The sequence below is a fragment of the Scomber scombrus genome, chromosome 3 (assembly GCF_963691925.1).
Source record: "Scomber scombrus chromosome 3, fScoSco1.1, whole genome shotgun sequence".
Lineage (NCBI taxonomy): Eukaryota > Metazoa > Chordata > Actinopteri > Scombriformes > Scombridae > Scomber > Scomber scombrus.
In genome coordinates, this window is record NC_084972.1 from 24,912,139 (window position 1) to 24,925,903 (window position 13,765).

Genomic DNA, 13,765 nt, shown 5'->3' on the forward strand with positions numbered 1-13,765 from the left:
AGTTTCTGTGTTACTTCATAAAATCCACAGATGTCACTATGATTACATGTTATGAGGTTAAAATTGGAACAAATAAAACCATGAGCTGAACTTAAACTATAAAATGTTCCCGTGTTAGTTGATTGTAGTTGATAAATCGTATTTCAGCTCCCCGTCTGATAGTTATTTTAGGTTGACATCGTCGTTGATCTCCATCAGTCTTCTCCTTTACATCAATAGCATGTGAACTGTTTTAGCTTGTGACCCCTTAAAATAAACCAATATTTACCTTTGACCCCTTGTTACCTGTTCCATATGAACATTTATTTTGGCCTGAAAAAAGAAAGAAAATATTCAGATTCATTGTTCTCACTTCTTTCTGTTTTTCTTTGATTATTTGGATTGCATATCAGAAAAAAAGAAAACATTGACATTGAATGTTTGCCTGCTTTCACAGTTTCCCCTCCAGCACCCACTTTGTTACCTTGGTTTACTTATTGTTGTTTTGTTTATCATTTATTTCAATTAAGCCCTTTCTAAATATAGTAACATGAGGCATAAGCTCCTAATCTCATAACTCACTTTGGTAACATAAGCAACCACGTTAATTATAGAAAATAATATTGTGTAACATGATTTTGAGATTTCCGGATTAGTTTGACACATATTAACATTGGCCCTCACTAATTATGAACCAAGGCTAATAGATTACCTTGTGTCTAAAATAAACATTACAATTTATTTTTGTATTGGAAGAGATTACATGGATATTCAAAAAATATACAGCATCTGTTATTTATTTGTCATTTTCACTCATGTGAAATACAGGAAACGTGTGAAATGATTTTATTACCAAATTGTGGAGCAATCACTTTCAGCTTTCCACAGGATTACTGTATAATACTTCTAATTATATTTAAGTACAGTAATTTCGTGATTTAACCCAACATGTGCAATTTAAAACCATGTTCCTCTACTATTTTGACTTCAACTGAGTGGTTTGCTATGAAGATATTGCGTCCCCATGTGAGTCATACTTGTCTCAGACTCTGATTGGATGATATTTTAGTACTCTTGGCTCTATAGCTCAGTGGTTAGAGAACTGGTCTTGTAAACCAGGGGTCGTGATTTCGATCCTCACTAGGGCCTGACAATTCTGCCTCACCACAGGGAAAGCAATTTCTGCAGTCTTGTTACAAGTAATCTTCGGGGGCTTCTAAAACAATTTACTCAATGTGAAATGTCCTTTCAGAAGTTACAAATTTGCCTATCATCTACTCTATGTGCTGCAATCCGACAAGGTGGTTTCTGGCAGCTCGCCAAGACATAAAACTGCAGTATTCTCTCACTCTACCCATGTTTCTTGTCTCCCTGCACTTTTGACTGTCAAATAAAGGTGAAAAATATATCAAAAGAAAACATAATGAGGGACACCATGCAGCTTTTCCTGCTGGCAGGGAGCAAAGCATGTTGACTTTGCTTTTGCTTTTCAATGCAGCTGAAAGATAAATTAATGTTTCTGCTTGTTACATCAAAATATGCTGCGGTTTTCAGTTGAAATTCATCAGTTACTCTAGGGGTTGGGGCCCTCCAAGGGGCTCCTCAAGATAAATCTGAGGGGTTAGAAGATCACTGCAAACATCTCCTTCTTAACAAGTTATTGTTGCGTGTTGTTTGAGTTCTCAAAACAAGTGTCCACCACTTAAACGTTTTACAGTAGCATGATTGGTTCCACAAGCAAAAGGCAAAAAAGTTCTGTTGAGTCTTGAATCTGCCAGAGCAGTGAGAATATTTTAACTTATTTCCAGTGTAAATCAATTTGGTTTCAATATCTTAAAAATCAAGTGTAATTTTCTTCATTCTACAGCTGCAACCTGTATTCTTCTGTCTAGTTATAAGACTCTGAAGCTAATTTAATTTAATCAAGAAACAGATTGACCACAGATTGAAATTCTGACTGAATCTGCAGTTTTTCTCTTATTTTAAGAAAATGTGGTTTTTAGGATATAATCATAGGCAGATGTTTTACAAATACTGAATGCTATATTCTCTTCATGCTTCTAAAATCCTTTGACCGAAACCATCTGAGAAGAAAAACTTCAGCATGTGGTAACCTGTGATGAGGAGGTCAAAGGTGGACAGCTCCTCTTTTTAAGGTGTCACAAGACAGAAAGGTTGGAGACCACTGACCTACAAAAACCCCCAACACATTTTTACTGAACACTCAACTTACTTAAACTAAAACTGAAAGTCAAGAAGATGTATTCGATGTAAAATCTGCATAATTTAGTGTAGTCCAAATTCTGAAGAAAATAGAGCTCGTTCAACAAAGAAAAGAGAAACACAAGCATGCATTCTTAGTTGGAAAAAACTAATCTTTTTCATATTTATTTAGCTCAGTCCTTCAAGATGTAAAAACTTTATATTGGACAAATTTAATTGTGAGTTTTGGCAATGCTCCGGTTTGAAAATAAACACAGTCAATGTGGCTTTAATGCATTTATTCATATATTTACTTCAGTGAATAAAATAAGTCTCTACATAAAACAATGTACATCATTACAATATTATAAAGGCACTTTATATACACAATGAAAAATAAACATATGACCTTACTAAACAAAGACAAAAAGTTAGACTTTGACATCTACATAAACTTATTAAGATTTGAGGACAGCAGCTGCCTTGGTACAACATTCAATTTGTACATAACAACTGGTATTTTGGTCAGTCATTAACAGTCAAAAGTAATAGTTTTAAATAAGTTTGAGGTATTTCTGGCATGATTACATGTATAATCATTTCTTTTCTTTTTTTTCTATTTACAGAGCAGCAATACAGGGAGTCACTGCACCATTAGGGCCATGGCAACAGAGGTATCGACTTTCTGTCAAAATGTCCAGAAGAGCTTAATACGGAGCCTGAGAGGGGAGGAAAGAAGGAATAATTCATTAGTTTGTACACAGTATTGATGCCCTTTTGTGTTGAACAGTGAATGACAACACTAGATAACATCTGACAAGGAAGTAGAGCGCTATAAGCAGAGATTAGTTCTCTTCTTACCTCATCTCTTGATGAAGGCGACAGGCAGCTCTCTGTTGGGAACCAGAAGTCCTGAATGGATCACGTCGAGCGGCTCATTATCTGTTGCCACAATGTCATAGTCTCTGACCAGCTGTCGGACAGAGAGGAGGAACTGTCAATTAAAGGCTCAAGACACTCATGTGACAGCATCATTTGGTCTTACAGATCCATAATCGATATCTGACAGTCAAAGTGTGAACAAAGTATGAACTGAACTGATCTTACCCAGCACATGGCCAGCTGCAGCTGCAGCTCTGCCAGCCGCCGGCCGATGCACATCCTTTTTCCGATGCCGAAGGGAACATGGGCAAAAGGGTTGATGGTGCTGTTCTCCCGCAGCCAGCGCTCAGGTTTGAACTGCTTCCCATCGTCAAAATACTCCTCATTGGAGCCCAGCGCGTGGGTATTTATCATCAAAACTGTCTGTAAATAGACAAAAATAATAAATTATTAGTTGTATGCAGCTAAATGGATGTGAGCAGAGAAATTAAATAGATAGTACAGTAGGTTATAATACAGTTCTTGCATTCAAACTTTGTACAGTGTGAGCTGTTTTTACTATATAATAATAGTTCAGTCAAATGTAAATAAATACAGGAATGTAATCTGCTTATGTTAAGTGTATCGTAATAAGATCTAAGCCACTTACTCCTTTGGGAATGGCATAATCTCCCAACACAGTGTCTTTGTCCAGGGTTCTGCTTGTGAACGGAACTGATGGTGATAACCTGTAAGAATTTGAAAGGAAAAAAAGGCATGGGTATATGGCCATCGAGAAGTTACAGCATAGCATGACACACATGTCTAAGCTGTTTAACGAGAGCTAAACATACTCCGATGTTTTCCACTGAGCCAAATGAGGTGAGATATAATCTCCAGTCAGAGGTCATATGCATTCCCTGGGTGATGTGGTTATGGTATTAGTCTTAAATAACATTTTAGACAACTTGTGACTGCACGAGATGAAGGGAGAAAGTGGGGCGTTTAAGGGGGTAGGAAGTGATTTGAACGTGACCACACAGTAGTTTAAGCTGAGACCTCTGGCTGTTAATAGTCATGCAACCATATCTCATGAAGGTTGTTTCAGTCATGTGTATATGTTTTTCACCTTAATCTCCGTGGTACTAGGTGAAATCATGATGCAGCCAGGGAGTCTAATTTGAAGCTGCTGACTCTTTAGGTAAATCTAAGGTTAGGTCATGTCATGTATAGATACAACCATTTTTAACTTGATCATGAGATGTGTAGTTTGACCTGAAACATGTGTGGCAGCAGTCGCTTTTAATTATTTTTCTTAGTAGCCTTCTGTGACTGTATCAAACTGTACCTCATTGACTCCTTAAGGCAGGCCTTGAGGTAGGGCATGCTCTTGAGGTGCTCTCCACACGGGTCCTGGCCAGGAGGCACTACCTCTCTTATCTCCTCCCGCAGCTTCCTCTGGGCGCTGGGCTTACGTGACAGGTTGAAAATAGCCCACAGCATACTGTTGGCAGTCTGAGAAACATAAAAACAGAGAGAGAGAGAGAGAGAGAGAGAGAGAGAGAGAGAGAGAGAGAGAGAGAGAGAGAGAGAGAGAGAGAGAGAGAGAGAGAGAGAAGAAAGAGGGCAGAGGGAGATGTCACTTAGTGAGGCAGCTTCTCTAAGTGCATTCCTCTGTGGGGTCCTGAAAGGAGCTGAGGAATGTTTGGGGTTCCTCAAAGGCTCCTCAGTTACATCCACACCACATTCATTTTCCGCTTTTGAAGCACTGTAACTGCATCACCTGTTTGTTTTAGGGGTTGAATTGCTTTTTTTCTTTTTTCAACTCGAAGGGAAATAGGCGAAAGGTAAAACACTTGCACAGTGGTGTACTGAGAATACATGTTTTAATATTTCTTTATAGAGAGCGTAAAGTGTCAATAAAATACTGGATAGAATAGGCAGAAGTAGCTTTATTAAGTAGATATTTACAGTGTACAGTAATACAAAATAATGCTCACCGTCTCCACCCCTCCGATCTGTAGCTCTGTGATAGCTGCGTACAGCTCCTTCTTGGAGAGGCAACTGTGGTGCAAGATGTCACCGATCAAGTCGTCAGGTGCTCTGACGGCGTTTCTCTTCAACTTCTTGTCAATGTAGACTTTGGCTGAGGAAAGAGAACAGCTGGATTAAAATATGTTGTGGTTCAGGGTGTAGACAAAATAGCATCAACTCTTCATGAAAAAACCTTTTATCCTTTATTCAGTATCTGCCTGTCATATAGTTCCCACTTTTATTCCCTGTTCCTCTTTGTAAATGCAGTTAATCTGGAGATTAATGAGATTTTATGCCAAACAGATGGTTTTCTATCATATATTACTGATTTCAACTGATCCAGTTACATTTTGTGACATATAATTTGCAGCTACATCTCATATATCAAAGAGCTGAAACAATAAGTGAATCAACAGAAGAGTAAACAGCAATAATTTCAAGGAATTTATCCAGTAAATACACAAACATTTTCTGGGTCCAGTATTTCAAATGTGAGGATTTGCTGCTTTAAGTTTAAGTAAAAATTAAATATCTTTGCATATTGGACAGCTGATCGTACAAAACAAGACATCTAAAGACATCACCTCAGGCTCTGGGAAAAATTATGACTCATTAATTGTAAATCCAATCAATTAAACAGTGGTAATGTGTTCCACTGATAGCAGCATTAAGTTACTCAAGAGTTAAAGTCCTTTTTCTGCAGTGTGTTATAGTTTGTTTATCCTATGTATGATTTATGGATTGATTGTACTTTATGAGTGTGACTAGGTTCAATTGCATGACATACAATTTCTATCTGATGTGAGTTTTAAATTGAACGGGTCTAATGTTTTAACTTTAAGTGACATTTTGTCCATATGATCTGAATGCTGCACTTCATGGTCCCACTGTTGACCTTGTTTGATCCTCGTCTATTTATCTGATTTAGCTTACGAGACCTGAGCATAATTTAAAACACATAACACACACACAAAAAAGATTTAAATGACTGACTGACAGTCTGCAGTTTCTCAAAATATTTTAAATAAACTAATTACTAATCACACTTGCTCTCACAGGACCAACAAGTAATTTTGTCTTGTGAAGTTTGTGACCATATGTCGGGAAAGTGTGTGTTTATGTGTGGCGTGTGTGAGCCAAGTAAACAGCATCATCTTCCTCCCTCTGTGTTTCACCCCCACCTCGTGCCACTACAAATATTTGGCAGATTTCTCCCTCTTAGGTCATGCAGTTTACTACAACTCTGGCTGCTTTTTACAGAGTGCCAAGTACACAAAGCTCCGAGGCACCCGGTTCAAATTCACCCTCCCTCTGTTCTTCCCTATCTGTCAATTGGCTGGATTTGAACTCAAACTGGTGTGGGGTGCAAACATTAGGGAGGAGTGGAGACAAAGTGTACTAGAACTCAGTGAAATGAGACTCATCAGTGGAGGGAGGAGGCTGTAATCTTGTTGTTCTGTGGCGCAGCGTCATTTTATTTCTGTGTTTGTACCTGTACTGAAAATGCTGGTCCCAAGCAGCGGTATGGTCCTGCCACGTTTTGGTGTTGAGACTCTTGTGGAGCTCCACAGGTGTGACCATCATCATGCCAAAAGTGCTCATCATCTAAAGAGAAAAAAGGATTAGGTGTTAATGGTTGTTCTAATCATCCTCCCCATGGCCTTTGTGAACATCTTTGACACAATCTTTTTCAAGGTCTATTCTTGCACCCACTGCCCTGTGAGACCTTTGTGAGCCTACACTTATTATCTGATGCCTGTGGGTGATATTGGTTTTCCCCAGTAAATCCCAGTAAATACAGAGTCTGCTGCATCACTGACTGCTCAGCTGACCTCTGCTGAGGTGAACCTGATGAACTAGGCTGTTTCTACAGGCTAAGTGTCTCACAGATCTCCTACATTACAAACCGCTGTTATGAGAAGAAGAATAACAGGCGGACTCACTGTTTTCACCGCTGTGATGAAGTTCATGGCTTCCTCGTTGACCGTTTCTTGCAGCAGACCAAACCTCTTGTCATAGAGGACAAGGCAAATGGCTGAATGAGAAAAACAGAGCAAAGAATGAGATTCACATCCTGAGCTGAATGTACACACAGTTTCACTAAGACATTATATTTAAATTAGATTTGAAGAGTAACATTTAATAACAATACATAACAAATTATCACTTTTTTGAAGTTAGGACACAAAAATAACATTTCATATACATAAAAACAGACATTTCATATACATAAAAACAGTTAATACCTCCAGGAGCTTTATACACATTTAAAAAATATTGAACAGTAGAGCTAAAACTTAATCGATTAACAGATTAGTGGAAAATTAATTGGCAACAATCTTGATAATCTATTCATGTCAAAGTGTCTCAAAGTTTTCACTCAAAGCAAAACTGCCAAACATTCACTTGTTCCAGCTTTTCAATTTAAAACATTTCATCAAGAAAATAATTAGCAGATACATTGATAGTAAAATAATAATCGTTAGTTGCAGATTCAATCAATAATAAAATAGATGAACTTACTCTCAAACGACCATTTATTTAATTCGAAGTACAAATCTTCAATCCTCCCATTGGCGTTTATTTTTCCAATTCTGCTGACGAAGTCCACCAACACCTGTTTTTCCCCCAGCAGAAACAGTAAGTCATCAATCACGAATAACCAAATCTAACAATCCTATAGTATCTTTTGTTTCAGAGCCTTACCTGGTTGATTTTGCCATCAAGCTTCACCACCTCTGTGGGCTTCATGAGTTTGTGCTGAAACGCGCTCCTCACTCTCTGCCAGTCTTTGCCCTCCCTGAAAAAAACAAAAGCTTCAACTCAGCGCGCTTTTATATTAAGGATCTACATGCACTTCAAGCCAAGTCCTGACGAGTTATGCTCATTTTCTTTGGGATAAAAATCACTCGAAAGCCTACTTACAGGATAAGGAGTCCGTAAGCCTCGTCTCTCAGGTCTCTGTATGCTGTCCAGGGTTTGATCTCCAGCCTCTGAGGGTAATTTCCCTCCTTCCTATAGAGCGCCTCCAGCAAGCAAGGTGAGCCAATGTGCACCGACTCAAAAGAGCCCAGCTTCATCCGGAATATTTTGCCAAATTTTTTGTGATAATCAACCTAAAGCAGAATAAAAAAATAGTCATTAATCACTCAGAGAAATTACAATAAAATGTAATCGACATGGGTTTTTTTTAAATTATTTTAAATAATTTTTGTTCTAGCAACGCTTGAAAAAAAAAAGGCTGTGAAAGACAACTAGAGAACAAGTTTTTACTCTACCAGTGCCTCGTGTTGTCTTGTCAGACCTCCTTTCCGGAGGAGTTGAACCAGACTGCCGACCAGAGGCCAGTTGGTGGGTCCCGGGATCGCGTCCAGGCTGTGAGCTCTGGAGGCAGCGTGAGGGCAGCGCGCAGCCTCCACAGCATCCTTCTCCTCCAAGACGCACACTGAGGATGTTGGTTTGAAGTGCTGCAGCCCCACAGACTTCTTTTTCAGCAGCTCAACAATTTGAGGAACTTTTTGGATCTGCGTCCTCATCCTCAAATGTTTAGATGTAAGGAAAAAAAAGGAAAGTAGGAGAGTAATCTAATGTTTCACAGAAGCTCTTCTTTATTATCTTGGGGGGTTTCTCGTTTCTTAGAAGTGTCACACCTTGCTGCAATATATATACCCTGAGACTGTTTATTCCTGCCGTGCATTGAACCAATCAGGGATCGGTGCTGCATGGTGTGGCCGTCGAGCCCACCATTCATTTATGGATCCACTTTGAGAGGATCGTATGACCCCAGATAGACCGAGGAAGTGCCCTTGCCCCCCCCTCACTTTATAAATAAACACACAGGCCACAGTGGAGGTGACGCGGTTCGCTTGAACCGTGTTTCAGAGCGACCCACGACCGGAAGAAGCGAAACTTTGGCAAAGCAAATAAGCTACTACTGCCACACTTCTGCACCGTGGGCAAATATTTGACAGATTGTGTGTGTGTGTGTGTGTGTGTGTGTGTGTGTGTGTGTGTGTGCTTTGTTTGTGTTTTGGAGTGTGTGTTCTTTGTGGAGGGATGATGGGGGGGGGGGGGTAACTGGGCATTTTCAGTTCTCATCTCGTGCTTGATTAATAGTGGCACATGCAGCTCTGTTTAAAAACCTCTAAAATTACATAAAAGGTTAGTTTGAGTTATGCAGGATGCCCCCGGTCCTGCAGAAGTTTTAACAATTCCTCTAATACATGTTAATAAAGACACCTGTTACTCAATTCATAAGTTTCCAGTTGTTTCTGTGTGGCAACAGTTTTGATTTTCCAAACTGTTACAGCTTTTGCAAGAATGGAAAAGTTCTGGATAAACAAGGAGTGAAACATTTTGATGGCAAGTTTCACCAAAAGTTGTAAAATCCAACATCTGATTTGATTTGTCCAGATAAACTGATGGGTTTATACCACTTCTTGCTTGTTTCTCTCCCTGCTCTCATTCATACACACACATACACACACGTATGTTACACACACCTCTCTCTCAAAGCTGGCATGACTTAAATAACATGTGCAGGGGCCCCGTGTTGTTACCCTGTAAAAACTGCTCATTCAGACTTTCAGGTGGCATCAGAACAACCTTGAACCATGATTTCTTGTTTACAACAAATTGAGGAAAGAGTCAGCCTCCCTAGGTGTAACACACACTCGCGCGCGACTTACCCACCCCACACCCATCCAAAAAAAAAAGAAAGAAAGAAAAGAAGAAAGAAAAAAAACACACCACCCACGCACCCAAAGACAAACTCTGTTTCCTTTGTGGTTCTGTCTCAGTCTCACTGTTGCACGTTCAGAGCACGATGGCTGATATATTTTATTTTTTTATTTTTTTATTATCTGTTGAAAAAGTAGTTTCAGTCACTTGATCATTAAAGTTATGTTCAACATTCAGAGAAATATGCTTCTTGATGTATTGCAGAGTTCGACGAATTGACCAATACCACTCTTGTGTCTGTTAAGTATGAAGCTACAACAAGAAGACAATTAGCTTAGCTTAGCATAAACTGAGAACAGGGGGAAACAGCTAGCCTAGCTCTGTCCAAAAAGTAAAGATCACTAATTAACATGTTACAGTTTATCTTGTTTGTTGAATCCATACAAAAACTGGACTGCAAAGATGAAAAGTTGCTAAATAAAAAAAGTTTTTTTTTTTTTTTCTTTTTTAATGGGAACAGGCATATACAATGTATAAACCGACAATACACTGACCAATACACAAACAGACAGAAGACAAACACACAAAACACTACAACAACAACAACAACAACAACAAAAAAAGGATGTGAAACTACTAAAAAAGTTTTAAGGGGGCATTGTTGCCTGAGCACAGTGACTCAACCCAGCTTTTGTCTAACATGTTTATTAACGAGCTCTCGAAAAAGACTTCATGCATCGATTTCATGCATCCCAACTTCAGAGAAGCAGAATTATTCAACTTAAGACCATATAGTCATTTCTCCTTCCTATAAATAACACTGTAGATTATGATTATTTATGTAGTGATGTCAAAATGAATTTTAAACATTATAAATATTCACATGCTGCCTGTCTATGCATGAGAGGACGAATCTCGTGGTCAGCCATGTTGATTGTTTTCATTTGGCATTGTGAGTCTGGGAACGCTGATCATTAGTCCCTAGTTATGTTCAACCTGCAAAAATAACTGGGTCCTACACCTCCCATAATGCAGTTCAGTGGCATTTTTTTTTTTTTTTAATTAAAAAAAATCCTCACTGCCTGATAAATGCCCATCTTTAAAACTCGAGTCAAGTCAATTTAATTTATATTGCATACATCACAAATGACACATCTACCTGAAGTGGCTTTACAATACGCTCTATTCTTCGACCCTCAGTTTGTACACGATCAAATTTTTTATCATAATAATGGAACAAAATCTCTCAAGAATCAAACAAAACAAAAAATTAAAGTGAATACAATTAAATTGAATGTAGAACAATAAACAATAAAACTATACAAGAGATCTACATTTTATTACGTTATCCTCACTTTTCTTTCACTGACTGGGATGTCTCTTTTTTTCAGTTTCGCTGCTTAGTTATAAATAACCATACAGATACAAATACACTGGGTGCTGAAAATACATGAATTTAAAGAACATGGCGCAATACGTTCTGTTTGTTTTGGCCTTAATCGTCCTCAAGCTAAAGCTAACGCACTATTTAGCCAGACAGTGAGGCCATGTCATCATGTTGTCCTGGAGCTACCTGGCCGTCCAGAAGTTAAATGGCCACAACGCATTGCTGTTACACCCGCCCACATGAGAGCTTTGTGTCAGAACTGAATCTAAGAAATTAAGCAGTAAAACTGAACAAAAATTGACCAAAGAAGAGAAAAACCAATCAGTGAAAGACAGATGGAGAATATTGTAATCAAATGTAGCTTTCTTTTTTTTTGCTTTCAGTTTTTTTCAAGCACTTTCATCAAATCGTCAGAGATAATAACCTGAGATAATAACATTTTAAACTTGCATTATCATCAGGTATGTGCATAATATGAACAAAGAACTCTCTCTGTGTTATTCCTGCAATTACTCAAACACCCAAATTGACAGCAGCAGTGTGTTGAGCAAGGCTTTCACCCCAGAGCGTCAACCTCGAAGTGTCCTAGGGCCTCATGTACAAAGGGTGCGTACGCACAAAAACATGGCGTACGTTCTTCTTCACGGCAAAGTTCAGATGTATCAAGAGTGAAATGACCGTTGAAATGTGCGGTGCGTCACGCCAACTTCATGGCTGGCGTACGCACGATTCTACAGCTGTTGATCCTTTGGCGACATTTAGAGGTGATGTTGGGAAGCTGTTATAATAAATAAATGTGAAAACAATTAGTCCTCAGACTGAGTGATGTGCACATCAGAGGTACATGAACAGTTAACACTGATGAACAATTAACACACCCACGTGTGTGCAATTACATGAGTGGATATAAAAGCATGCGCAAAGTGGTGCAGAAAAGACCGTTAACAACAATGGCTGCTTTAGCAGTATTAGAAGACATTGTAAATGGTGCAATACGAAGAGAAAGTGTGTTCAGAGACAGAGAGGATTTACTGGCACATGATGACAACTGGCTCATCAGCCGCTTTAGGTTCCCGAAGGCAATCCTCCTGGAACTGTGTGCAGAGCTGCAGCCGGCCTTGGAGCACGACACAGCGAGGAGCCATGCGCTGCCTGTATCGATATAGGTGCTGACCACACTGGCGTTCCTAGCAACCGGGGCATTCCAGAGGGAGCTGGCTGACTGATCGGGACGGTGCCAGTTGACCCTGAGCCGGGACATGTCAGCCGTGTGGGACGGAATTATCCGCATGTCAGCCAGGTATATCAAATTCCCATACAATGCAGCTGAACAGGTCAACATTAAAGCGCAATTTGCAGCGAGAGCCGGTTTTCCTAATCTAATCGGAGCTATCGACTGCACACACATTGCTATAAAAGCGCCATCACATGATGAATTTGTATATGTCAACAAGAAACATTTTCATTCGATCAATGTACAGATCATATATATGATGAGCAAATACAATTAACCAACATTCTGGCGAGGTGGCCTGGTTCAACGCACGATTCATACATTCTGAGTAACAGCATGGTTGGGAACAAACTAAAAGCTGGCACTGTGCGCTTTGGGTGGCTTCTTGGGGAGCAGTGTCACCCACGATTGCGGCGACTCTATGTTCAAACTTTGGCTGTGGGCAGCCGTCCTCCGCTTCACATCCACCTTGATGTCGGACCACTTCTTTTTCAATTCAGCGTGTGTGTGCTTTTCTGACCCCACAGCATTGACAGCCTCACACACTCTCCCACTCACTCTTCTTGCGTTTATTGTTTATGCTGGAAGACAGTGTGCCAAAGAGTTCTTCTTTTTTCCCGTCTTACTCATTATTTTGTTAATTTTCTGATCGTGCAGAGAGGGGAATCTCAGGTACAGGGCCCATTTGAATATGATTTGCTTATTTAAATGGGGGGCGTGGACAGGGAGGAGTCTGGTACTCCAACATGTGCGCTCAATTCCTCGTTGATTGGGATGTACAAAGGAAATGTGCTTGGATTCATGCGTACGCACAGATTCATACATCGGGATGTTTTTGTGCGTACAAAGTTTTCTGGATCTGAGCGTACGCCATGTTTCAGTAGGAAATCCACGGACATCTATGTACATGAGGCCCCTGATCTTTACTGGCATATTGAACACGAGGTAACAGTGTCACTGACAGCTGGCACTGCGCAGGGTGCAAGTCATCGAGAAAACATGTTTTCTCGTGATGTTCTCTGGAGGCAAACAGAGCTACGCAATACTCCCCTCTCTGACCTTGTGTAGAATTAGTGATGGGCAGAGGTTTTATCGCAATAAATGTGTTGCGGAGGGTGTGTGTTCATGCTGTTTGTTCACCAAAGGTTCTGTTAGTGCAGATCAATCATTGTCTGAGTCTCTTGGGTTTATTTGTAATTAAATATCAACTGGAATAAAAAGCAGAAGCTGTGCGTTCAAACAAAGAGCCTGTGATCTTTAAGGTTTCATATAGGCAGAATAGTAGATTTTCAGGTATTGTTTAAGGACATTTTGTTTTCAGTAATGAATCTCACTGGTAAACAAAAATACATATAATTTAAAATGTTTTTTCATTTTCATGTCTGGTG

The 13,765-nt window shown here is 39.6% G+C and overlaps 1 protein-coding gene and 1 non-coding gene across 2 annotated transcripts; one reads left to right on the top strand and one right to left on the bottom strand.

Annotated features, from left to right (window-relative positions):
* Positions 1-1,055: 1,055 nt before the first annotated feature.
* On the top strand, positions 1,056-1,128 carry trnat-ugu (transfer RNA threonine (anticodon UGU)). Its single transcript has one exon. It is a non-coding gene; the product is annotated as a tRNA-Thr (tRNA).
* Positions 1,129-2,465: 1,337 nt separating this feature from the next.
* Positions 2,466-8,814, bottom strand: LOC133977619 (1,25-dihydroxyvitamin D(3) 24-hydroxylase, mitochondrial). The gene is made up of 12 exons (XM_062415825.1): positions 8,355-8,814; positions 8,002-8,192; positions 7,783-7,876; positions 7,600-7,693; positions 7,020-7,111; positions 6,575-6,681; positions 5,043-5,205; positions 4,391-4,557; positions 3,713-3,791; positions 3,289-3,486; positions 3,043-3,154; positions 2,466-2,900 (listed from the first exon to the last, which is right to left on the bottom strand). Exons 1-11 carry the CDS (start codon positions 8,610-8,612, stop codon positions 3,044-3,046), a joined length of 1,554 nt encoding a protein of 517 aa, XP_062271809.1. The 5' UTR covers positions 8,613-8,814; the 3' UTR covers positions 2,466-2,900; position 3,043.
* Between the last annotated feature and the right edge of the window lie 4,951 nt (positions 8,815-13,765).